Source organism: Cervus canadensis, chromosome 22, assembly GCF_019320065.1.
Source record: "Cervus canadensis isolate Bull #8, Minnesota chromosome 22, ASM1932006v1, whole genome shotgun sequence".
Taxonomy (NCBI): domain Eukaryota; kingdom Metazoa; phylum Chordata; class Mammalia; order Artiodactyla; family Cervidae; genus Cervus; species Cervus canadensis.
Window position 1 is genome coordinate 27,407,657 of NC_057407.1, and position 26,586 is coordinate 27,434,242.

Here is a 26,586-nt window from a genome sequence, read left to right on the forward strand (position 1 = left end):
GATCCCAGGACTGTTGACCTAAAAGGACTGAAATTTCTCAGTGACATTTCTTTCCTTCCTTCCTTTTTCTCTCCCCCCCGCTCTCTCTCAGGGAGAAATGAAGAACTGAAATAGAATCCACAATAATCTAGCTATTTATCTAACATATGTATTTATTTGTAAAGGTTTTTCAGGGGTGTTGGAAGTTCATGACAACTTTTTTTCTAAATAGTCTCTCATTTAAATGCCAGGGTATTTTTAAATATGACCACAAAATCAAGATATTTAGATGCAACAGGAAGAAATCAGGTAACAGTAATCACTGTTGGTATCCAGAGTAGAATTATCAAAGGAGAGAGGTCCATGTCTCCACAACCAACCACCGAGTTAAAGGAACGCCATGGGAAAATTACTTTCCCCTGAGGCCTCAGTCTCCCGTATGTGTATATGGAATCATACGGGCCCATGGAATTGTATGGTGCCTGTGAGCACCAGGCAAAGAGGTTGGCTTATGTTTTGGAGATGTGTTCTTCACTAGAAGTACAGATACTCAAACTCTCTCTTTTTAAATTGTGGTAGGAAACACATGACATAAAATTTGCCATCTTAACCATTTTTAAGTGTACAGTTCAGTAGTACATATAAGATCGTTGTTATAACCAATCTCCAGAACACTTTCATCACGAAAATGTGAAACTCTGTCCTCATTAAACACTAAGTCCCCCTTCACCTCTCCCACCAGTTCTTGACACCCACCCTTCTACTTTCTGTCTCTATGAATCTGACTTCTCTATGTACCTCATGAATGTGAAATCATACAGTATTTGTGCTTTTCAGAGTAACATTTCACTTAACATAATGTCCTCAAGGTTTATCCCTGTCACTGCATGAGACAGGATTTCTTTCTTTTCTAAGGCTGAATAGTATTCCACTGGGTATGTTTGTGTCTGTATCACATTTCATTTACTCATTCCATATTCAATGGACAATTGAGTTTCTTCTACCAGTTGGCTAATGAGATAATACTGCTATGAACATGAGTGTGCAACACACAGGTTCTCTTTTCACACAGTAACTACACTGATGGCAGGGAGAGGCTTTCAGTTTGACAAGCACACAGGAATGCACGCAGAGGAAGGAAGCCACAGATCCACATCTCCGGAATCCTGCTGAGATGGGGGAGGAAAGGGGTATTTGCTTGCTAAGGATAACTGCAGTTTCCAAACTTTTAGGTCTTTTTTTCTTTTCCTTCTAGATGTATATATGATGTGACTTCTTTGTAATAATTAAATATTAAGCCTTTACAGGCTCTGAATGAAAGTCTCAGCAAGCAGAAAAAACATTATCAGCTGCCTCAATATTAAATTGTCCCCAAACACTTACAGTTCAAACACCGCAGCCCAGTCTGGAAGGAAAAGTAAATGGGTAAGACCAGCTCCATGCATTCCAATAAATATGTCTGTGTTATGCGTGATTCTCAGCTGGTCTAAAAACCCAAGTTCCCTGTGAACATAAAGAACAACAAAAGAAAGGGGAGGAGAGGGAAAGTACTGAGTTGAGTAAGCTCACAATTCATGGTAACAACATTTATACAAGTGTCATTCCCAATTCAAAGTACATTTTCTCATGATATTTGCCAATTTCAAGTCTACTCCCATAATTAACAGCTTACTTAATAACTAAACATTTTTCTAAGTTAAGCTTGCCTTTTTTAAAACTTGCATGTTCTTATTTTAGAAGGAAACTTTTATACCTGTCTTTTGTGTGTGTGTGTGTGTGTGTGTGTGTTTCATGAACTCTTCCCTGTACTTGTTCTTCCTTCTTACAATGTAACATCCTTGGTCATATTTATTTTGATTTATAGCACTAATGCTTAACAGGTTCTAGATTTGATATATTGATGGTTGCTGCTACTGCTGCTGCTAAGTCGCTTCAGTCGTGTCCGACTCTGTGCGACCCCATAGATGGCAGCCTACCAGACTCCCCCGTCCCTGGGATTCTCCAGGCAAGAACACTGGAGTGGGTTGCCATTTCCTTCTCCAATGCATGAAAGTGAAAAGTGAAAGCGAAGCTGCTCAGTTGCATCCGACTCACAGTGACCCCATGAACGGCAGCCTACCAGGCTTCTCCGTCCATGGGATTTTTCCAGGCAAGAGTACTGGAGTGGGGTACCATTGCCTTCTCTGTTATACCTGTCTTAAATGGAAAACTAGTAACACATGAAATAAAACTGTAAAAATGGGTATAATCAAGCTAAAAAGCATTATTCCAAGGTAGGTAGGTAACACTGCAAGGCAAAAGCTCTGATCCTGAGGCTCACTCTCTCCTTATGAAACAGTGGAATTACCAAGCATTACAGTGATGTTATATTTAGCAACCAACTGAAAACTATTTCCTTAAGATTATGCAAGAACTTTTCAAAAATAAAATAAATTCTTTCTTGCATGATTTGAGTTATTCAATTGACATCTGTGTATCCCTTAAATTATCTCAAATACCATGAGGGCATTTTCCTGCCTGTGCAACAGACGAATCCACAATTTTATGTGTGCTGGTCTTTGAATTCAAGACACTGAAAGATGTGCAAACTTTGAAATGAAAGGTAAGAGGCAAAAGGTCCATGAATCAAGGTAAACTGCAAGTGGTTAAACAGGAGATGGTACGAGTAAACACTGACAGTTTAGGAATCAGTGAACTAAAATGGAAGGGAATGGGAGAATTTAATTCAGATAACTATCATATCTACTACTGTGGGCAAGAATCCCTTAGAAGAAATGGAGAAGCCCTCAGAGTCAACAAAAGAATCCGAAATGCAGTACTTGGGTGTAATCTCAAAAACGACAAAATGATCTCTGTTCATTTGCAAGGCAAACCATTCAGTATCAGAGTAATCCAAGTTTATGCCCCAACCAGTAATGCCAAAGAAGCTGAAGTTGAATGGTTCTATGAAGACCTACAAGACCTTCTAGAACTAATACCCAAAAAAGATGTCCTTTTTATCACAGGGGACTGGAATGCAAAAGTAGGAAGTAAAGCAATACCTGGAGTAACAGGCAAGTTTCGCCTTGGAGTACGGAATGAAGCAGGGCAAAGGCTAACAGACTGTGCCAAGAGAACACACTGGTCATAGCGGACACCCTCCTCCAATTATGTAAGAGACGACTCTACACATGGACGTCACCAGATGATCAATATCGAAATCAGATTGATTATATTCCTTGCAACTGAAGATGGAGAAGTTCTATACAGTCAGCAAAAACAAGACCGGGAGCTGACTGTGGCTCAGATCATGAACTTCTTAGTACAAAATTCAGACTTAAATTGAAGAAAGTAGGGAAAACCACTAGGCCATTCAGGTAGGACCTAAATCAAATCCCTTATGATTATACACTGGAAGTGACAAATAGATTCGACAGATTAGATCTGATAGACAGAGTGCCTAAAGAACCATGGACAGAGATTTGTGACATTGTACAGGAGGCAGAGATGAAAACCATCCCCAAGAATGCAAAAAGGCTAAATGGTTGTCTGAGGAGGCCTTACAAATAGCTGAGAAAAGAAGAGTAGCAAAAGGCTAAGGAGAAAAGGAAAGATACACCCATCTCAACGCAAAATTCTAAAGAACAGCAAGGAGAGATAAGAACAGTCCAAAGAAATAGAGGAAACAACAGAATGGGAAAGACTAGAGACCTCTTCAAAACAATGACAGGAAAAAAAAAAAAACAACAATGAGAGATACCAAGGGAACATTTCATGCAAAGATTGGCACAATTAAGGACAGAAATGGTATGGATCTAACAGAAGGAGAAGATATTGAGAGGAGGTGGCAAGACTACATAGAAGAACTGTACAAAAAAGATCTTCATGACCCAGATAACCATGATGGTGTGGTCACTCACCTAGAGCCAGATATCCTGGAGTGAGAAGTCAAGTGGGCCTTAGGAAGCATCACTACTAAGCTAGCGGAGGTGACAGAATTCCAGCTGAGCTATTTCAAATCCTAAAAGATGATGCTGTGAAAGTGCTGCACTCAATATACCAGCAAATTTGGAAAACTCAGCAGTGGCCACAGGACTGGAAAAGGGCAGTTTTCACTCCAATTCCCAAAGAAGGGCAATGCCTAAGAATATTCAAACTACCACACAATTGCATTCATCTCACACTCTAGCAAAGTAATGCTTGAAATTCCCCAAGCTAGGCTTCAACAGTACATGAACCGAGAACTCCCAGATGTTCAAGCTGGATTTAGAAAAGGCAGAAGAACCAGAGACCAAATTGCCAACATCCGTTGGATCATAGAAAAAGCAAGAGAATTCCAGAAAAACATCTACTTCTGCTTTATTGATTACACTGAAGTCTTTGACTGTGTGGATCACAACAAACTGTGGAAAATTCTTAAAGAGATGGGAATACCAAACCACCTTTTGCCTTCTGCAAAATCTGTATGCAGGTCAAGAAGCAACAGTTAAAACTGGACATGGAAAACCGACTGGGTCAAAACTGGGAAAGGAGTATGTCAAGGCCAATATTGTCACCCTGTTTATTTAACTTATATGCAGAATACATAATGCAAATGCCAGGCTGGATGAAGCACAAGCCGGAATCAAGATTGCTGGGAGAAATATCAATAATCTCAAATATGAAGACACCACCACCCTTATGGCAAAAAGTGAAGAGGAACTAAACAGCCTTTTGATTTGGCTACCTGATGCAAAGAGCTGCCTCACTGGAAAAAACCCTGATGCTGGGAAAGATAGAAGGCAGGAGGAGAAAGGGACACAGAGGACAAGATGGTTGAAATGCGTCACTGACCCAATGGACATGAGTCTGAACAGGCTCCAGGAGATGGTAAAGGACAGGGAAGCCTGGCATGCTGCAGTCCATGGGGTCGCATAGAGTCTGACACTACTGACTGAACAAGAACAAGAGCCAAAAAAGTTCCCTGAAGTGAGGCTGGGAAGAAATGCTGGACAGAGTCTAACACAATGATAAATAAAATGGAATCCAATCTCCCAGTCCCACCCACCCAAAGTGAAGAAAAATAAACGAACAAGATCTGTTTGCATCGAAGAAGGGGAAGCAACTTTCCTCTTAATCAGCTTCTCCTCTTTAAAGAGCTTCCTCTCAGAACAGAACAGAAATCCCGCACCTGCATGAGGGAAGACAAAGGCACCAAGTGCATCTCACACGATGTACATGTGCCTCAGTTTCCCCGGGATGCCAACTGATACTGAGGGGGACGAGGGGCATTTGTCCAGGGAACACATCCGTGGAGTCGTCATTTCTGGGAAATGCCTGTAGATGAGAACTCACAATGCTCAATGCTATTATGTTTCTTTCGTGTCCCTCAGGTTGACAAGGTCTGAATTTACTGTCACTAACCCTGGGCTCTCTTCTTGCCTGCCACCTGAGGATTGCCACCACAGGTTAGTGTCACCTATCAGACAGAAATAGCTTCAGAAACTTCACAAGACTCTTGAAAGAGGAAGATGAGACACAGCAAGGAAAGCATTAAGAATACGTGTCCGCGCTCACAGACTTAGATTTTTTTTTCATTTATTTTTATTAGTTGAAGGCTAATTACTTTACAATATTGTAGTGGTTTTTGCCATACATTGACATGAATCAGTCATGGATTAGGTTAATGAACTTATGGCTGTCGGGGGGAAGGGACAGTTGGGAAGATCATGTACACATGGTTATACTAAAATGGATAACCAATAAGGTCCTACCATATAGCACGTGGAACTCTGCTCAATGTTATGTGGCAGCCTGGATAGGAGGGGAGTTTGGGGGAGAATGGATACATGTGTATGTATGGCTGAGTCCCTTCGCTGTTCACCTGAAACTACCACAATATTGTTCATCGGTTCTACCCCAACACAAAATAAAAAGGTTAAAGGTTGAGGGGAAAAAAAGAGTAAGTCTCAATAAACAGTAGCTGTTCTTGCAAGTACTATTTATCTGTACTTAGTGTCTGACGTCGGGACACGGCCATGCTTCCTCCGAAGCATGGTGACCAGCCCATGGCAGGTACCTGACAAAGACTTGTGTAAATGAACAAACGTGTGATGAATGAGGTGCTAAACGCCCAGGCTTACTGATAAGTTTAAACCGAATCATGTGAGGCACTGTATGTTGGTAAATGTGTACTTTTTTAACACAGAAAAAAAGCTGTTAAATTTGGAAAACACTATGACTGTGGGTGGGTGAAAAGGAGAGAGGAAAAATTTTCACTTTCCTTTGGAACTTTTCTATACTGCTTGACTTTTTCAATCAAGAACATGTACCACTTTTATAGCCCTATAGTTTCTGTATCAACAGGGGTTACGTAGACAGGGGTTATGTAACATATAACATATGATATAGTTGGTTACATAAATGGTAGGCAAATTCTATCTTTCTAACTTTTTACTTGTGTCAGAATTTTCAAGGAAATGTAAAAAAAATTTTTTCTTTTTAATTTTTAGCCTCACCCCACAGCATGTGGGACCTTAGGTCCCCAGCCAGGGATCTAACCCACACCTCCAGCATTAAAAGGTGAAACCACTGGGGAAGTCCCAGAAATGTAAATATTTTATAAGATTTTTTTAAACCTCATACTGTTCTATGAACCTCAAATTATTCCCATACGACTAATCTTAGGCCAGAAGATGAAACCCAGCAACAGGGCAATTCAGGCTTATCCCATTTTTTAAAATTTGGAATTAGTTGCTGGTTTTTAAGATTTTTTTTTTTATGTGGACCATTTTTAAAGTCTTTATTGAATTTGTTACAATATTGCTTCTGCTTTAATGTTTTGATTTTGGGGGGCCACAAGGCATGTGGGATTTAGCTCCCCAAACAGGGATTGAACCAGCAGCCCCTACATTGAAAGGTGAAGTGTTAACCACTGGATCACCAGGTAAGTCCCCTAGTTGCTGACCTTAGAAATTCAGAAATTTCAAATGAAAATAGGATTCATCACTTCTTTTTAAAAATGAATAGTATGGCAACACTATCAGGCCTGATAACAGCATCAGGGCTGTCACAGTGGAGGAACTTCTGCCCACTAGGCTTGGCGTCCTCACCTGCCCACTTCATTCACTGATGGTATCCGCTTGTCCCTTCCAGATTCACGAGTGCCAACATCTCCCATTCACAGAGTCCTCCCTCCTCTCCCCGCCAAAGGATGAGGAGGCTCCTCCCTCATTCAAGCCAAAGAGGACAGGATCTGCCCAAGACTGGATTATTACTTACTTATACTTATAATCAACAATCTGGACCTCAAATGTAGATACTGTTTTCAGTGCATTTACAAGCTGGGGGAAGAAAGAAAAATATTTAGAATTTCCTTTCCTTCCTTCTCTTCAATTTTATTTACCTTGAAGTCCCCAAATTTCTTATTTTTCATATAAAGTTATGTTTCAAGTATTAAATCCCCTTTGTATTTTCATCCAAATATGTTTAAGTTTTAAACCTTAACTGAGTTCAAGTACAGGCTCCACCTCTGCATTTTAGGGAGGAACACACCACCTTCCTAAAATTGCTCTGCACTGGGCTGCTATAAGGATGAAAGGAGAAAATTCATAAAAGCAAAGGGCTTGTCATAGACACACATGAAACGTTACCTTTTAGCTACTGTTATTCCAATAGTCAGTCCCTCAACTTTCAATGTAAATTCACTGGGCACCGACTTTGTTCCAGAATTGTCTCCCTATCCATTATATCATTTCAGACAAACCCCTAGTGCTTTGGAACCTCATCCACCAAAAATACAAAACTCCTGGCAGAAAAAAATTTCAACTTCTCTACACAGAGAAACAGCTATACTTTTAGCAGAGAGAGAACAACTAAGCTCAATTAATTCATCAGCACATCAAAAGCATCGCCATGGTTCTCCAGGTCCCTCACAAATAAGCCACCTTAACCCAACACCACGGATCACTGCTCCTCAGAAGCGTTTTGTATTTGTATCCTGCTCCCTCACTGCAACAGCAACAGCTATAGAAGTTTCACTGACTTTGCACTGAAATCTTGCTGGCATTTCCAAGTGCTTTAGGTATATGTCACTTCCTGCTCACAAATACCACACCAAGGAAGTACTATATTATACACATTTCATAAATGATGGACTGAAGTCTTAGAGAAGGCAAACAACTTTCCCAGGATCTCCCATATAGCAAATGGCAGGGCCAAAACTAAATCTAGGTCATCTGTCCCCAGAACCTGTGTTCTTGGCTAGTGCACTCCATTCTCCCGCTTATAAAAAGCAACAGGCAGTGGCCCAAATCCAATCCCATCCCCCATCACACACTCGAAAAGTTATAAAATGGAAGTTTCTCTCACTGGACAGCCCCTGGACGCCCACAGATACACTGTTTATAGCAAGTAGTTGAAGGAGTGAGGAAAGATTAGAATTCCACTTTCCAGGGGAGAATTTATCAGAAGGCATGAGTCCCTCTCTTGCAATGAGATGGGCCTTCCTAAAAGGAGTCACATGTCTCCAAGGATCCCCAAGGAAGCATGCTCTTTTCCATGATTTCTAGTCAGAACAGAGACATGGCCATACCCCTCCGGAATGACTGCTCTAAACTTGAGTTTGGGCAAGACTGCATGAACCATCATTTAAGGAGGGTATCTAGGTTTTTTTATCTATTCACAAGTCAAGGAAAAGGGAAAAGTGCTTTCTTCTCTGCCTGGGAGTTGCCTTTCCCAGTGACACCAATCCTGGGAGCAAAGCAACCAGTTGGGCACACGATGGCTTGGGGTTGGAGCTGAATGACCAAATCCTGCCTTAGGGCAAGAGCATCCACGCGCCCTGCGAGGCTGGATGTGAGAACATGGACGGCTGCAGTGCAGCACCCATTTGTGGTACCTTTCCACTGGACTTCGCTCCAGCAGTTGACCGATGGACAGGGAAGGAAAGTGGTTAGCCTCCTCCCAGGTGAAGCTGGGTTACAGCTATGGAGTGTTCTCTGCCTATGAAGTAGGCTCCCTTCCCTCCCCCACCCCACCCTGTTACTCTGCTTACCAGCTGGGTGAACTTGGGCATGTTTTTTTAACCTACAAGGTTCAGTGTTCTCGTTTAGAATGGAGAATAATAATAAAATACTGATATTATTTGTCTGCTGGGAGAGTTGATGGACAGGCAGAGGGAACACATGCTTGGCACATACTTGCATCCAAAACGTGTTACCTTACCAATAAGTACTACTCATCTGCCTACTAACGACGCATCTCATCTGTCCACCCCACAGTGCATTACTTGATACATTTTTATTTCCAGGTCTTTAAAACACACATACACACGCTGTTCATTTCTTCCATCCACAGAGCTTGCAATCGATGCCTCATTACACCATATGTTCATGTCCTCCATAATCCATATGTGTCTCGAGAAGAGATGCTAATTATACAATTTGGATCAGCCTCTTAGCCATCCAAATTAACTTGTGCCAAACATTTTACCCATCAAAAGCTGCCCCCAAATTCCCTCCCATCTCAGGTCCGCTGAAGTGCTTAGGCTAACAGCCCAGGAGTTCATGCCTGATTCCCAGTACCTCTCCTGGCCTCACCGAGGCTATAACTTTACCCTCCCACAAGCAGCGTCATAGGCTCTGTCTCCAAGACATATCCCGAAACCATTTATCTTGTCATCCCTCCTGTCCTCCCCTTCATCTAAGCTCTTATCGGGCCAACAGCTCTTAATCAATCTCCCCGTTCCTATTCTTGCAGCCAGAGTGATTTACAAACAAATAAAGGAGTCGGTTTTATGCCTCTCTATTTGCTACTGTGACAAATTACTACAAACTTATCATCTTAAAACAACACAATTTATCCTCTTACAGTGCTGTAGCACAGAAATTTGACACGCTGAGACAGAAGTCTCAGTGGGATGAAATCAAGGTATACACAGTGCTGCGCTCTTTGCAGAGTCTCTAGGGGACAATCCTTGTCTTTTCCAGACATCTAGAAACCTTCCTATTGCAAGCACATTGCCCTGTCCTGCTCTTCAGGGAGCCTTCCATTGCAATCTTGTTGAAATTAAGTATAAGTTATGAATTGATGCTGCTGAAATGAGTCAGGAAGCATAAGAGGGGAACAATTTCTAAGATACCCATGAAAAGGATGAGGACTTTTCCAACTTTATCTGCAGCTGGAGGCCACAGTCTTGCCACACTCCATCTACCATCTGCTCAAAGATATTCTCCCATTGCTCAGCTGTTAGTTTGTCCATAGACAAAATGTTTGGCAATCCATGGCAGCAAAGGCAGGACTCAGGCAGTTTTGTCTGTTTCCACTCTGAGTTGGTGCAGAGGAAAAGTCTATAGTAAGGCAGAGCTCATTTAGTAATGTCTGGTTTGATGACTTCCAGTAGAAATCTAATAAATGAACTGGGTGCAGCCATCAAAATATTCTAAAAGCTAATAATTTCAAACCAAAGCATTTAGTAGGGTATGAAAAAAAACAAAGCACATTACTCATAGGAAGTTAAATTCAATATGTTGCTATTAAAAACGCATACCAAAAAAAAAAACACAAAAAAACGCATACCAAAAACTGACCTCATTTTGGTTCAGTATTTTCCGATACTCTGTGCTCCGTGCAAGAATGGTCACTCGAATTTTTCCACCCTGTGAAAAAGGCAAAATATTGTTGTGTATACCTGGACAGATAACTAAACAAAACTTAAAATGGGATTTTCACCAAGAGATAAAACTCAATAAGGACACCTTTATGGAACTTTTTTTTTCCTTTTAGCCTGATTTCTTCACAGTTCTCCCAGGGGATAAAAATGTACTCACTTTAGCCACAGGAGGCAAAACGCACTCATTACACTACTTCTGTTTGTTCGGGTATATTTGGGGGCAGAGGGTGTGTGGGCTGGGTGGGAGCTTGGGAGAAGAAGGGGAGAGATAGGGAAAAGAAAAGGAAAAAAAAGTACATTCTTCCACTATCTCTTAGTTTATCAAAATTTCCTAGGTTGTTGACATCTGATTTCAAATTACTCCAGGTCAGAATTTCTGGTTAACCCAGAAAACACTGTCTGCTGATGATCTCCTTTTTCTGTAAAGATGATACTAACTTTTTTTTTTCCTTTTTTTTCCCATGATACGGACTTTTATCAGGGGGTGAAGAGTCGAGCCCACCTCAGAAGCCATAATGCAGCCATTACCTTGGGACCCTCTTGTGTGATCTTCAGTCTGTGCAGTACATGCTGGGAAAATGCCCTGAATAACCCGGTATTTTGACACCCAGAGATCTACAACAAAAAACAGTATTTCCTATTACAATGAGTAATTTCTGCATTACTATTTAAGATGGTCTCAAGTTATACAGCAGTACTATCTTAATGGCCATCATCAAAAAATCTACACACAATAAATGCTGGCGAGGATATGGAGAAAATGAGGCCCTCCTACACTGTTGGTGAGAATATAAACTGATATAGTCATTATGGAAAACGGTATGAAGATTCCTTGAAAAACTAGCCATAAATCTATCATCAGTTCAGTTCAGTCGCTCAGTCCGACTCTTTGCCACCCCATGGACTGCAGCATGCCAGGCTTCCCTGTCCATCACCAACTCCCGGAGCTTGCTCAAACTCACGTCCATCAAGTCAGTGATACCATCCAACCAACTCATCCTCCATCATCCCCTTCTCCTACTGCCTTCAATCTTTCCCAGCATCGGGTATTTTCAAATAAATCAGTTCTCTGCATCAGGCAGCCAAAGTATTGGACCTTCAACATCAGTTCTTCCAATGAATATTCGCCCATTCCAGTCCATTTTAGTTCACTGATTTCTAAAATGTCGATGTTCACTCTTGCCATCTCCTTTTTGACCACTTCTAATTTACCATTGATTCATGGACCTAACATTCTAGGTTCCTATGCAATATTGCTGTTTACAGCATCAGAATTTACTTCCATCACCAGTCTGGGTCTAGGTCATCCCATACGACCTAGCAATCCCACTACTGGGCATATACCCTGAGAAAACCACAATTCTAAAAGACACATATACCCCAATGTTCACTGCAGCAATATTTATAATAGCCAAGGCATGGAAGCAATCTAGATGTCCATCAACAAATGAATGGATAAAGATGTGGTACATACATACAGTGGAATGAAAAGGAACGCATTTGAGTCAGCTGTAGTAAGGTGGATGAATCTAGAGCCTCTTACACAGAATGAAGTAAGTCAGAAAAACAAGTATCATATATTAACAGATATATGGAATCTAGAAAAATGGTACTGATGAACCTAGTAGAGAATGGACTTGTAGACATACCAGGGGAAGGTGAGAGTGGTATGAATTGGGAAAGTAGCAATGACATACATTCACTATCACGTGTAAAATAGGTAGTTAGTAGTTGCTACATAACACAGGGAGCCCCGTCTGGCACTCTGTGATGACCTAGAAGGGTGGGATGGCGGAGGAGAGGGAGGTTCAAAAGGGAGGGTAATGTGTGTATATATGTATGTATATATATATACACACACACACATATATGTAACTATGTGTGTGTGTATGTGCATATATATATATATATGACTGATTCACACTGTTGTGTGGCAAAAACCAATAAAACACTGTAAAGCAATTTTCCACCAATTAAAAAATTTTTTTAAATTTTTCTTTTAAATGGTATCTTAAAATCCACCAAGAATCAATTCTCTGAATATGACTGTCAACTACAGATGACATGCTTACCAGAGGGGTGTTATAGAACAGCCCGTATCTCATCCGGGGAAGTAAGGAAAAAATAGCTTCTTTAAAACATACCTAAGAATGGAGATAATTTAAAAAGAAAGAGAATTACAATCTGCATCCTTCACACTAAAACAGCAATTTTTTAATAGAAAAAATTAATCTCTATTTTGCATTAAAATATTTTGATTAGCTAATTATTTCAATCAAATGGCATTCATATTTTGAGAAAAGTTATGGGGAAAAGTTTTTAAAAGCTACGTGGTTAAAATAATCATGATGATTCTAGTTATTACAAAGAAACTAAGGAGTTAGAAATCAATGATAATAGCTCATAGAAACCCAGATTAAATATTTATTTGATGAGTGAGTCATTGGTGATGACAGGTATTTACAGGCATTTCAGTAAAGCTTCCAGTACCCTTTTGGAGTCATAAGTTTTCAAATGTATAACATCATAATCAGTAAATGCTTTCCATGTGTCGGAGAACAGGTCACCATATCCATAGGAGCTCTGAAAGTGGAAACAAAGTAAGTTAGGGAATGCGGCTAAACCTGGCTTTTCAAAAACATCAGAAAACACCTGAATTAGCTTGTTAGTGAACCAACAACCTGAAACACAGTTCAAAAAATCCACAGAAGAAAAATGGATTTTCATCTTGGGCCTGAGCAAGTCCCTAGTTTGATGTAATAGCATCAGAAATAATCCTCACAATTATAATCTCAGTCTGCTAAAAATGTTTTGTTTTTCCACCCTAGCCCTTTTTATTCTCATGTCCTTGAAACTGGAATCATTGTGGGGTTTTTTCCTGTGAATTTTCTATCCAAACCACACAACACATAGACACATTACCTTCTGTACACACCAGAACATGCACGGGGGCAAAACTCATCAGAGCAGACAGAATGCACTTTTGGCATGCTTATGGAATCTAGAAACATAGTACTGATGATCTATTTACAGAGAAGAAAAGGAGATGCAGATGTAGAGGAAGGACTGGTGGACACAGCGGGGGAAGGAGAGGGTAGGACAAATCGAAAAAGGAGCACTGACATATATGCACTATCATGTGTAAAGCAGTACCCAGTGGGAAACTGCTATATAACACAGGGAGCCTAGCCTCGCACTCTGTGATGACCCAGAGGGGTAGAATGTCAGGGAGATGGAGGCCCAAGAGGGAGAAGACACACACACACACACACACACACACACAGAGTTATGACTGATTCATGTTAACGTATGGCAGAGACCACCACAACATTGTAAAGCAATTATCCTGCAAGGGAAAAAAAAAAATCTGAGAGTAAGAAAATGCTTTGAAAGTTTTAACATTAAAAATATAATGTTAGTAACTCTAGGAAATTATCTCCCTATTGATTAATGAGTAATATTTGATAATTCCCTTTGACATTAATAAGAGTAATGATAATAGTATCTTGCATACTTCCTACATCCTAGGCGCTGTTTTAAGAACTTGACATTATTAACACATTAAACCACTGCGCTAACTTCATGAGTGAGGGAATACCATTATTCCTATTTTACAGATGAGGAAACTGAGACAAAGTTAAAGTAATCTGCCTCAACTGTAGAGCTGCTGGGTTTACAGAGCCGGGATTAAATCCAGTCTCTTTGGTTCCAGACTCCATACATGTAACCTGTATATGGCAGAACTAGTTCTTTCTGGACATTTATCAAATACATTTCATTTTTTAAAACTAGAAATTAATTAATACTCCATCAGCTGAAGGAAGGAGGTCAATTTATTTCAAAATGGCAGAATTAGATGGAAAAACTCAGCCAAAAGAAATAAAAAATACATACTGTAGGGTTACATTCAAGGTCTCCAGCTGGTTACACATGATATTCATTATGTCCATGTCTTTTTATCACTACAGCATTCTTTTTTTTCAGATTTTGAATATTTTATGTTGCACATATTAGAGTCATTTCAAAGGTATTGAGAACTGTTAGATGTGATGATAAAAAATAAAAATTCTTTCCTTCAATGGGTCTCCGGTGCTGTTCTAATAAAGGCCCTTCTCAACACCATCAAAAATTACATGTTCCTGTTTTGGTTCAATAATAAATAAAGGGTAATTAAAGAAGTGATTCTAGGCAGTTTCCTGAGATAAAATACTTGTGATGAAATAAGATGAAATAAGGAAAATTTAATAATACAGTGATCCTGGCTGGTCCCTTTTCAGAGATGGCATGTGTTATTCAGTAATAATCACCTCGAGAAGCTTCTTTCTCCACATCCCTCAAATTCAAATGATTTGCCACAGAAGAAGGAGGAACTTTTCCAGTCTTATGTTGAAGAATATTTGGACAGTCTTAAGATGACATAAAATTTCCTCCTGTGTATATCTCAAACATAAGACAATCTATGACTTAGAAATTCCCCTTAAAGGAATCTGCCCTTCAGAAATTCTAGGATGACTGTGTAAAGATACATGTATATGAAAAAGATGTTCAGGACAGAATTTCTGTCAAGAGCAAAGAACTGGAAACAAACTAAATGTGATCAGAGTAGGGGCAGAGGGAGATGCATGCACTAAGGCATTCCTGGTGGCTCAGGCAGTAAAGACTCCACCTGCAATGCGGGAGATCCAGGTTCAATCCCTGGGTTGGGAAGATCCCCTGGAGGAGGGCATGGCAAACCACTTCAGTATTCTTGCCTGGAGAATCCCATGGACAGAGGAGCCTGGTGGGCTATAGTCCATGGGGTCACAAAGAGTAGGACGTGACTGAGCAACTAATACTTAGACTCTGACTTTAAGGCGTCCACCAAATCATCCATTATATCCAGCATACAGAATAGCATGTAACTATTAATAATAAAGAAATAATTCTCCTAAATATGCTGACCTGGAAGTATGCCTACTGCATAATGTTAAGTCAGCAATATGAGAGAATATATTTTATCTTCTATAATGATACAGACATATTCTTATACAAATTTATACTATATATATATCCTTATGTAAGTCCTTGTCTAAGTGTTGTATAAAGATGTGTTTACATTTTTTAAAATAAAGTCTTGCAATAGATTCTCACATATGCTAACTGCAATTAACCTTCAAAGGAAATGGAATTGGAGGAGATAGAGGAGACTTTAAAAAAAAAATTTTATATACTTCTGGGTTGACTGAAAGCATTATAACTTGGTCTTAGTTGTATAATTAAAAATAGTAATAATAAAGCTATACTACACTTCTCAGTACAAGGAAAAGGCGGAAAGCCTGCAGTAAGCCCCCTGGTGCTCCTTGCATAAGAGCAACCCTGCCATGCCCAGAAATGCGTCTCCAGGAGCGCCCCGGACGCGTGGCTCCAGGTCAGCAGCTACACTGCCGAGGTCTGTGCAGATGAGAGGGGCGGCCTCAGAGGCTTCCCTGTGGGGAGAGTCTGTAAGCTGATCTGAAGTGCAGCGCCGCCAGCTCTCAACTCCACCTCGGGGCACACAGCTCGTCCAGGGCCACAAAGACTGGTTCCAGGGCAACACCGTCCACGGCAGGGGGGTTCAACTCACGTCAGCCTAGGGTGGCAGAGCTGCTTCCCTCAAGGCCTTCCCAGCAAAAGAGAACCAGGTGGCAGCCACAGGACACCTCACCACCACCCCCAACCTCCCGACAGATTTCTGGGGCCTCCAGCAAAAGAGAACCAGGTAGCAGCCACTGGACACCTCACCCACCGACATCCTCTCTACAGGCTTCTGGGGCATCTCGATTCTGAAACAACCTGGTACTTTCCTGTCCTGAGACCCTGACTGAGCCACGAGCAAAGGCCTCTCTGACCAAGAAAACAGGTTCTAAATGGATGCACAGAGAAGAGCAGAGGAGGGAGGTCACATCAGGGCGGCCAACTTGCTCAGCTAAATGCACCCTGCGAGTACAGGCAGTCAAGGTCAGGCCGCACTAACATCATGTGTCCCATTAACTGAGTTACTGGTGAGCACCATGGTGGCATTGTATCTATTCACTCCACCCCAGCAGGCTCAGAGAAGGGGAGAAGCTGTAGATGCTGGCTCAGTTTAATTTACTCCACTAGAGGAAGACACCGAAAAGCACGCAACGAGATACAAGGAAGCTTCTGGAAAACTTTCCGTCAACTTAGCAAGATCTTCAGGGAAGTACAGGGAGACGAGGAAGCACTGTGGTTGCAAGGCTCAGGTCTGAAGACAGACCGCTTAGATGGGAACCCTGACTCCACCCCTCCCCGACTGTGTTGTCTTAGAAATACTACCACCTCAGCTTCCTCATCTATAAAATAAACAAATAAAAACCCTGGCCCACCAAGAGTTGTGAGCATTAAATATGAGAACATCAGATGTAAATGAAAAATAAAAAAACCCACAAGAACCTTGAGTTAATCATTCAGAGCTACTGGGAGCCTGTGCATGGGACCTAGAAACCACAATCATATACAAAAAGAGGAAAGAAAGGGACAGCAGATCCCATTGCTCAGAAAAACATTTCTAAGAAACAGAACTGTGGTGGCAGCAAAAGAGGGAAATGAAAATACGTGCAAAGAAGGAAAGCAAAAAGTGAGCATTAAGTTGCTGGGAATGTTAGAAACAGTTCTCATCAGGCTTGAAATCAAACTATAGGGCTAGGGAGCCATGATGACGAAAACCTCTTGTCACAGCTCTGCTACCAGCCCCCCATCAGCAAAGAAAGTGTTATCAAAACAGTTCCCCTTCTGCAAGACAGCCTGACCTCAGTTCATGCTGCAGCTCTGCCCTCTGGAACCGGACAGCATGCCTGCACCGTGTGCTAGTGATTCTAAAAGACACCTGACGGGTTCTCTGAGTGTGGAGGGGACAGAGCTCAAGGACTCCTGTAACTGGCTTGCCTCTCGGGATCCTGGTGGCGTGGCCAACGCAGTTGTTTCAGAAGATCCTGGCCCTGGGGCACCTGTACCTGTCCCGGGGGAATCACGTCTCCCTGCACCTGACCTGTGCTGTACAGGCTGAGAAGAGTCCTGAGAAGCAGTGCCTGATGCTGCCCTGCCAGCAAGCTGTAGTTCCCCTGCACCATCCTTCTCAACAGACTTGGGGTAAAAGGGGGCCTATGAGCATCCTGAGCATTGTAACGTCTGGGTGAACCTGAGGGTGGGTGTTCTTGGTTCTCAGGGGGTGCTCCCACTTCCCAGGTTAGGCAGCCTTTCTCATGCATACTATATGCCATGTCTTCTCCAGCCCACTGTCACGGTTAACATTCAGAGCACACGTGCTGTGGGTCAGGCACTGTGACTGTCTGCACATGATATGCTTTATCCTCAAAACAACACTGACAAAAAAAAAAAAAAAACACAACACTGAGGTAGAAACTGTAATTTCATAGGTGAGAGTACCAGGGCAACTTTGGGATGACCTTGGCCAGTGGAAGGGCCAGCTATAGGAAAAAAAACAAGTGAAAGGCAGACAAAGGAAGAGAAGAGGGAAGAAAAGATGCACGGAAAACAAATAAGCCCACAGCAGAGGTGATTCAACACGTGTAGCTACACGCAGGCCTAACACTCAGATACATCCGACACAACCTGGCACGAAGCAGGAAACAATAGGAAAGGTGCAGTGAAGCAAAGCGGAAGGCAATCAGCAGAGGCCAAACTGTGAACAGAGGCAGGCGCTTCCCACCCAGGGATCACAGTTTAAACAAATGATGATCTTTTATGCTCGTCTCAAAGGCACCCTGAGCTCGACCTCCTCAAAGCGTAGAAACCAAGCTTCTACAACCTCATTCTAAATTTCAAAAACATGTGCATCTTCCCATATGTACTGTGGCTGTGGTTCAGTCACTTAGTCGTGTCCGACTCTTCTGCAACCCCATGGACTGCAGCCTGCCAGGCTCCTCTGTCCACAGGATTCTCCAGGCAAGAATACTGGAGTGGGCTGTCATTCCCTCCTCCAGGGGATCTTCCTGACCCAGGGATCAAACCCACATCTCCTGCATTGGCAGGTGGATTCTTTATCATTGAGCCACCAGGGAAGCCCAGCCATATGTACACCTACACGTAAATTCATCCACACGGACTCATTCACACCATCTGCACATGCGTGAATGTGTGTGTACATGTGTAAATGTAAGCGTGTGCATCTTAGAAAACCCTATTACATAAGATCAGAGTCAAACCGGTACTGAGCAAGGTAAAGACAGCACTGAAGCAGAGAGCCAGTTCTTACTTACTGTGTCCCACATCACGACGTACACGTCTGTGCTAAAGGAATTGTTAACATGCTGAGTAATGTAAAGATTGATGAAATCACAGAAGTGGTGATACATGTTAACACCTAGGATTGGAAAAAAAAAAGAAATTCACGTCCATTAACCCCAAAAGAAACGATTACACAATCTTTATTCTACCCTATCTACTTACAGTATGGTAGACTTTTAGCTGAAATGAATCAGTGGAAAATTAACAACTTTCCAAACATAAAATGTTCAATACACAAGTGTCTTCAGTTGACAGATTGATTATGCTCAAACATTCATTTTTAAATCGATAATGTGAAAATTAGGAATGCATTTTCCTTACACACTAAGAAATAAATGATCATTAAGTTCCCAGAAAAAGTAACAGAAGCTTCTTTAGCTCAACATGAGAACTAAAGAGCCATTAAGACTAATCACTATTTTTATGGCCTTTTATTTTTTAAAATCAATCGACACCTGCTCATGATGGTACTGGCAATGATGGCAACTATTAACATTTTGCTATTTTTCATTCCTGTCCCTTTTTCTCCTTTTAATCACTACTTATAATATTGCTTCTTGGGAAAATAGTAACAAGTTATCATTTAAAGAGCTGAAATCTCATGTCCTAATTAAAACTGTAAGAACTGTGGACTCAGAAGAAGAGGTTGAATTATGAGCAACATTCTCAGGTTAGTCTGTAAATTCCAAAGCTTCAGCTTCTCTACTGGAAATAGGAAGTCAATATACTTAGATGCCAGCTTTTAGGTAACATACCTAGAGGAGCCAGCCCAGTGCCTGGCACAAGTGAAAACTTAGACCAGCTGGAGCGTGCTGGGTCAAAGAGGAAAGGGGAGGGCGGTGCTGCTCTTTGTAAGTTCCTAAGAATGGCATTCATAAGAAACAACTGTATAAATCTAAATGGGATGAAATTCCAAGAACTGACACCTTAAAGGAAATGTCAATTAAAAGATAAACAGTGACTTTCAAAAGCAGAAATCATAAAGTATTCTGACTTCATTCCTATAGCAAATAATAACACTGTATGCCAGAAACTAAGAGGAAAAAGGACTCCATTTATAAAAGTCAGGTCATTACACTGTACACCTTCAACATAAACAGTGCTGGCTATCAATTATATCTCAACAAAGGAAAAGGAAAAGAAAAAAAAAAAATTACTCCCTTCTTTTTAGACCAGTATCTTAGATGAATGTTTGGAAGGACTTTTTAATTTTCACCCAGAAAAATCCTGCCAAAGAGCACATTTTCAAATAAACAAGGAAAATGATGTCTTATGACAAGCCGTCTCCTTTTCCCAGATTAGCACACAGCCCACATTACTTCTCATGAGTCGTTCAGCAAATTTATAACACTTACTGAGGGAGGCCGAATGCACGAAACAGCAGTTGGTGCCAGGAGGATTTATAAAAGAGGGAGAAAACGTAGGCTCTGTCATCAAGAAACAGGCCCCACATGAGTACTGTTCTGAGGAATGCTCATTTTCTCAAGGTAAGGGTTAATATGGGGGCATCTCTGGTGGCTCAGTGGTAAAAGAATCTACCTGTCAATGCAGGAGTCATGGGTTCAATCCCTGATCTGGGAAGATCCCACATGCCGTGGAGCAACTAAGCCTGGGCCCTAGAGACCATAAGCCACAACTCCTCCTCCTCGTCCCCCTTCTCCCCCCGGCACTACCGAGTCTGTGTTCCACGACAAGAGAAATCACCGCCAATGAGAAGCCCAGGCACAACCACTAAACAGTAGTCCCCACTTGCCATAACTAGAGAAAAGCCCGTGCAGCAACAAAAAGCCAGCACAGTCAAAATATATAAATAAAATGACATAAATTATTTTTTTAAAAAAGAGCAAAAACTGTTTGATGATGTTTATGAGATTTGCTCACCTGTTTTAAAAAAAAAAAGAGTTAATATGAGAAGGAACGTGGGCTGACAGCGTTAAGTTGGAAGAAAAAGGCAGAGTTATAAACATAGGAAAGAAAGCCTGCAGATCTACCCTAGCCTATTATTCCAACCTTATATCCTTTATTGCATAAATAGCTACATAAATTCAACCATTTGCACATGTTCAATCCTTCCTCAGGCAGATCAGTGTTTTCTTTGCTCCATTTTAGCCTGCATATTTTAAAAATGTGTTGGGTCCTTGAACACAGCATTTTCACCTGCTCGCGTTTCTAAAACCTAAACCTGTCTGGTTTCTGAACCTCAGGCTTTGTCATGTAAGAATTACGACTTCAGGAAGCGGAGCACATTAAAAATATGATCAATAAATTAGAGGAATTCTGAAATATTCGTGACAGGGGGCTATTTATATTTCATCGTTAAGCCCAGCCTCTCATGAATTCGGATGTGGTGTGGCACAGAAATCTCCATTTCTTGTAATGAGAAGGATAATCAGGTATGATTTGTGTTTCTTCTCTCCAGGGCAGCAAGTTCACAAAGCAAAAGCCGTGCTTGCATGTGGAAAATTAAAAGTTTTAACTGTAAATAGGACAATAATTTTAACTTTTTTTTTTCAAGAATATATGCCAGGGCTAACTTCCAAAAGAATTTCAAGTTAGCTTTAGTAATGGAGACAGTATCAGAAAGTCCACCTGAAGAGGCCACAGGCCTTCCTTTTCCACCTACACTGCATACAGGGCTCTTAATTTTTAAAAAGTTCTACTGAAGCACTAGCTAAATCAAGGGATTAGAGAAACCACATGAGGTAAATTTAGTTGCAAAAGGGGTACCCAGGCTTTCTCTGCTCATCTTTCGATTTTCACCGAGTTATTTGACAATGATGTAAAAGTTTCTTCTAGCATGCCAGTACCTAAAACAGTGGGAAGTTCAAATTAGTTCACTTTTTCAAGAGAAGAAAGCAAAAAGTAAACCTACTGTTCAACGTCACGTTCTACCGTTGTTCAGTCACTAAGTCATATGTGACACTTTGCGACCCCACGGCTTGCAGCATGCCAGGCTTCCTTGTTCTTCACTATCTCCTACAGTTTGCTCAAACTCGTGTCCACCAAGTTGGTGATGCCTTCCAACCACCTCATCCTCTGTCGTCCCCTTCTTCTCTTGCCCTCAATATTTCCTAGCCTCAGGGTCTTTTCTAATGAGTCAATTCTTTGCATCAGGTGGCTAAAGTATTGGAGCTTCAACTTCAGCATCAGTCCTTCCAATGAATAGTCAGGGTTGATTTCCCTTAGGATTGACTGGTTTGATTTCCTTGCTGTCTAAGGGACTCTCAAGAGTCTTCTCCAGCTACCACAATTCGAAAGAATCAATTCTTAGGCACTCAGCCTTCTTTATGGCCCAACTCTCACATCTGTACATGACTACTGGAAAAACCATAGCTTTCACTATATGGACCTTTGTCAGCAAAGTGATGTCTCTGCTTTTTAAAACACTGTCTAGGTTTGTCATAGCTCGTCTTCCAAGGAGCAAGTTTTTTTTAATTTTGTGGCTGCAGTCAACATCTGCAGTGATTTTGGAGCCCAAGAAAATAAAATCTGTCACTGTTTCCACTTTTTCCCATGTATATGCCATGAAGTGCTTCCCAAAGTTATAGGAACACATATGTCAGTAAAAAGGAACAAAGCCGCATTAACCAATAAATAAAATAGATAAATTAACTTCTCACCTGCATCTAGTTTCATGAAGTAGGTTGGTTTTTCAATAACAATGTCACACTGAGCATCTTCTACAGGTCTGAAGTTGAGTTCAGTGTAGCTCTGTAGCTCCGCAAACCTGGAATTAAGAATCAGGAGATGCTTTCAAAGGGCTCCTCCTAGATCTCTTGTTGCAACACTGTAATTCAGGATCTGTTCATTAGGTGCGTTTTATTTCCAGAAAATACTCATAAACACACGCGAAACTTCTCAAACTTACTAGTACTTACGCAGCTTGATATCAATTTTAATGTTGAGACAAGAAACAAAAATGATTTTAAATTTCAGCCTAATGTGCAAGAGCAACTGGGACCATTTCTGACAAAGAAGAAATTTCCACAGGGTTGGCAAAAAAAATCTACCAGTAAAGTGGAAAGATTCAGAAAGGTTTCTTGCAGTCTGGCAAGGCTCAGTAGGAACACTGACCCAGAGAACCTTTTTGGATTCTGAGAAAGACGGCGTTCCAAGAATTATCAAGTACTTTGGGAAAAACTGCAGACAACTACGTTTCCCAGAAGAAAGAAAACTCTATTTCTCAGAAAACCACTTCTGAAGCCACTTGGTACAATTTTCTTCCATACAAAAGAAGACAATCACAAGTTAATCTACAGATCATTTGTAAACTTTTTATCTTTGAGACTATATGTGATGTAAGACAAGTATCAAAGAGATCCTTTTAAAACACATATAACGCCAAAATGTTTATTCCAGTGGTTTCAAAAATATGTCCACAAATTCTTTGATACTTCTCCCTTCCAGAGGTGGAGATGAATTCCCTGCCCTGGAGGATGAGCTGGAGTTAGTGATTCACTTGTAATGAACAGAATATGGCAGAAGTGATGGTGATCACTTACGGTGTGACCATCAGGGTATAAATATAAAGACTGAGGCCTCCATTTTGGGCCATGCTTACACATGCTCTCTCTCAGACAACATGATCTTGGGGAAGTCAGCTGCCAGGCTGTCGGCAGTCTCAGGGAGAGGCCCATATGGTAAAGAAATGACACCTCTAGCCAACAAGCAGAGAAGAAAACCTAAAGATAACAGTTACATGAGTGAGTTTAGGAAACAGATTCTACAGGCCCAGCTGTGCCTGAACCACACAGCTAAGCTGCCCCCAAATCCCGGCTGTCGGAAACTTTGTGTGATAAAAAATCTTCACTGTTTTATGCTGCTAAATGTTTGAGTAATTTATGATACAGCAATAAATAATATACATAAATATACCCTATCAAAAGATACTAGGAAACAAATGTCAAATATTTGATTTTGGATCTCAGATATCAAAGTGTGCTAGGAATAGAATTCCCCACTAGAAAAGAGGAACGCCTATTGCAAAAGTCTCTTACATGAAGTAAGATCTTGCACTTCAAACTCTAACATGCCACATAAACCTGTGAAAGGCAGTTTTCCTGAACAGTTTGCTTAGCATGAACGTTTGACATCAAAAACGCACTCAGAAGAAAAAAAAAGAACACTCTTTGAGATAAATCTTAACTATATTTTTTTTGGATCTGTCTCTTCTTAAAGCAAAGGAAATAAAAGGAAAAATAAATAAATAGGACCTAAGTAAACTTAAATGCTATTCCACAGCAAAGGAAACCCTCAATGACATGGAAAGACAACCTAAGAATGGAAGAACATATTTACAAATGATATGACCAATAAGAGGTTAATATCTAAAATATATCAACAGTTCATACAACTCAACATCAAAAAACCAAACAACTCAATTAAAAAATGGGCAGAAGACCTGAAGAGAAATTTCTTCTAAAAACAATACACCAACAGCCAACATGAAAAGATGATCAACATCACTAATGAAAACATGATCAACATCACTAATCCAGGAAATGCAAATCAAAATCGCATCTGTCAGAATGGTTATCACCAAAAAGAACACAAATAGCAAATACTGGTGAAGATGTGGGGAAAAGGGAAACCTCCTTCACTGTTGGTGGGAATGTAAATTGGTGCAGCCACTGTGTAAAACATTATGGAGCTTTCTCAAAAAAATAAAAATAGAGCTACCATATGACCCATGAATTCCACTCCTGGGTATATATCTGAAAAAAATGAAAACACTAATTTGAAAAGATACCTGCACCCCAATACTCACAGCAACGTTATTCACAATTGCCAGGATATGGAAGCAACCTATAAGTCCATCAAAAGATGAAAGGATAATGAAGATTATATACATATATAATGGAACACTAGATGTGACAGCTGATCCATAAAGAAGGCTGAGCACTGAAGAATGAAAGTGAAAGTCGCTCAGTCACAGTCACCTCGACTCTTTGTGACCCCACAGACTATACAGTCCATGGAATTCTCCAGGCCAGAATACTGGAGTGTGTAGCCTTTCCCTTCTGCAGGGGATCTTCCCAACCCAGGGATTGAATCCAGGTCTCCTGAATTGCAGATGGATTCTTTACCAGCTGAGCCACAAAGGAAGCCCAAGAATACCGGAGTGGATAACCTATCTGTTCTCCAGAGGATCTTCCCAATCCAGGAATTGAACCAGGGTCTCCTGCATTGCAGGAAAATTGTTTACCAACTGAGCTATCAGGGAAGCACTGAAGAATAGATGCTTTCAAATTGTGGTGCTGGAAAAGACTCTTAAGACTCCCTTGGACAGCAAGGAGATCCAACCGGTTAATCCTAAAGGAAATCAACACTGACTACTCATTGGAAGGATTGCTGCTGAAGCTGAAACTCCAATATTCTGGCCACCTGATGCGAAGAGCCGACTCACTAGAAAAGACCCCGATGCTGGGAAAGACTAGAGGCAAAAGGAGAAGGGAGTGGCAGAGGATGAGATGGTTAGATAGCATCACTGACTCAATGGGCATGAATCTGAGCAAACTCTGGGAGATAATGGAGAACAGGCGAGCTGGGCATGCCACAGTCCACGGGCTTGCAAAGAGTCAGACACAACTTAGCAACTGAACAACAGCAACAACAAATAATCGAATACTACTCAGTCATAGTAAAAATTTAACAACATGGATGGACTTGGAGGGTGCTATGATTAGTGAAATAACTCAGAGAAAGACAAATAATGTATGATATCACTTATATGTGGGATCTAAAAAATAAAACAAAGTAGTGAATATAACAAAAAAGAGACTCACAGATACAGAAAACAATGGTTACAACTGGGAGAGGGAAATGGGGAGGGGCAAGACAGAAGTAGGGGATTAAGAGGTACAAACAGATATAAAAAAGTTATAAGGAAATATTATTGTACAACCCAGGGAATATAGCCAATATTTTATAATAACTAAGTATGTATAACTAAGTATGTATATAGTATAACTAACCTTTAAAAACTGTGAATCCCTATGTTATATACCAGAAACTTATATAATATTGTATATCAACTATATCCCACCAAAAAGAAAGAAAATGAACATTATGAGTGTCCTGTATGACTATAAAGGGAAGCATGACAGGTTCTAGGATGATGGAACAGTTTCTTTAGTGACTATGACAGTGGTTACATTTACCTAAACACATGATACAAATTTTACTGAGCTCTACATCCAAAAAAATAAAGAATGCATGGAAGTACTGATAATATTCAAATGTGCTTATTTAATAACATTGTACCACATATACACAATGGAATATTACTCAGCTATTAAAAAGAATGCATTGGAATCAGTTCTAATGAGGAGGATGAAACTATATTATAGTTTTTATAATATATAAAAACTATATAATAAACCAATTATACAGAGTGAAGTAAGTCAGAAAGAAAAATACCAATATAGTATATTAACGTATATATATGGAATTTAGAAAGATGGTAACGATGACCCTATATATGAGACAGCAAAAGAGACACAGAGATAAACAACAGACTTTTGGACTCTGTGGGAAAAGGCAAGGGTGGGATGATTTGAGAGAATAGCATTGAAACATGTCTATTACCATACGTGAAACAAATCACCAGTCCAGGTTCGATGCATGAGACAGGGCGCTCAGGGCTGGTGCACTGGGAAGACCCTGAAGGATGGGATGGGGAGGGAGGTGGG

At 40.7% G+C, this 26,586-nt stretch overlaps 1 protein-coding gene across 4 annotated transcripts in view; it reads right to left on the reverse strand.

The window, feature by feature from the left end:
- The window catches only part of EOGT (EGF domain specific O-linked N-acetylglucosamine transferase), a 42,871-nt gene that overhangs the window by 3,705 nt on the left and 12,580 nt on the right, over positions 1–26,586 (reverse strand). For all 4 annotated transcript variants that reach the window (XM_043443501.1, XM_043443503.1, XM_043443502.1 and 1 more), the window contains 8 exons: positions 22,516–22,622; positions 18,868–18,971; positions 13,100–13,192; positions 12,682–12,753; positions 11,138–11,224; positions 10,527–10,595; positions 7,219–7,280; positions 1,363–1,482 (listed from right to left, as the gene is read on the reverse strand). In XM_043443501.1, the coding sequence (XP_043299436.1) occupies positions 1,363–1,482; positions 7,219–7,280; positions 10,527–10,595; positions 11,138–11,224; positions 12,682–12,753; positions 13,100–13,192; positions 18,868–18,971; positions 22,516–22,622 (714 nt within the window). The remainder of the gene's footprint in view (positions 1–1,362; positions 1,483–7,218; positions 7,281–10,526; positions 10,596–11,137; positions 11,225–12,681; positions 12,754–13,099; positions 13,193–18,867; positions 18,972–22,515; positions 22,623–26,586) is intronic.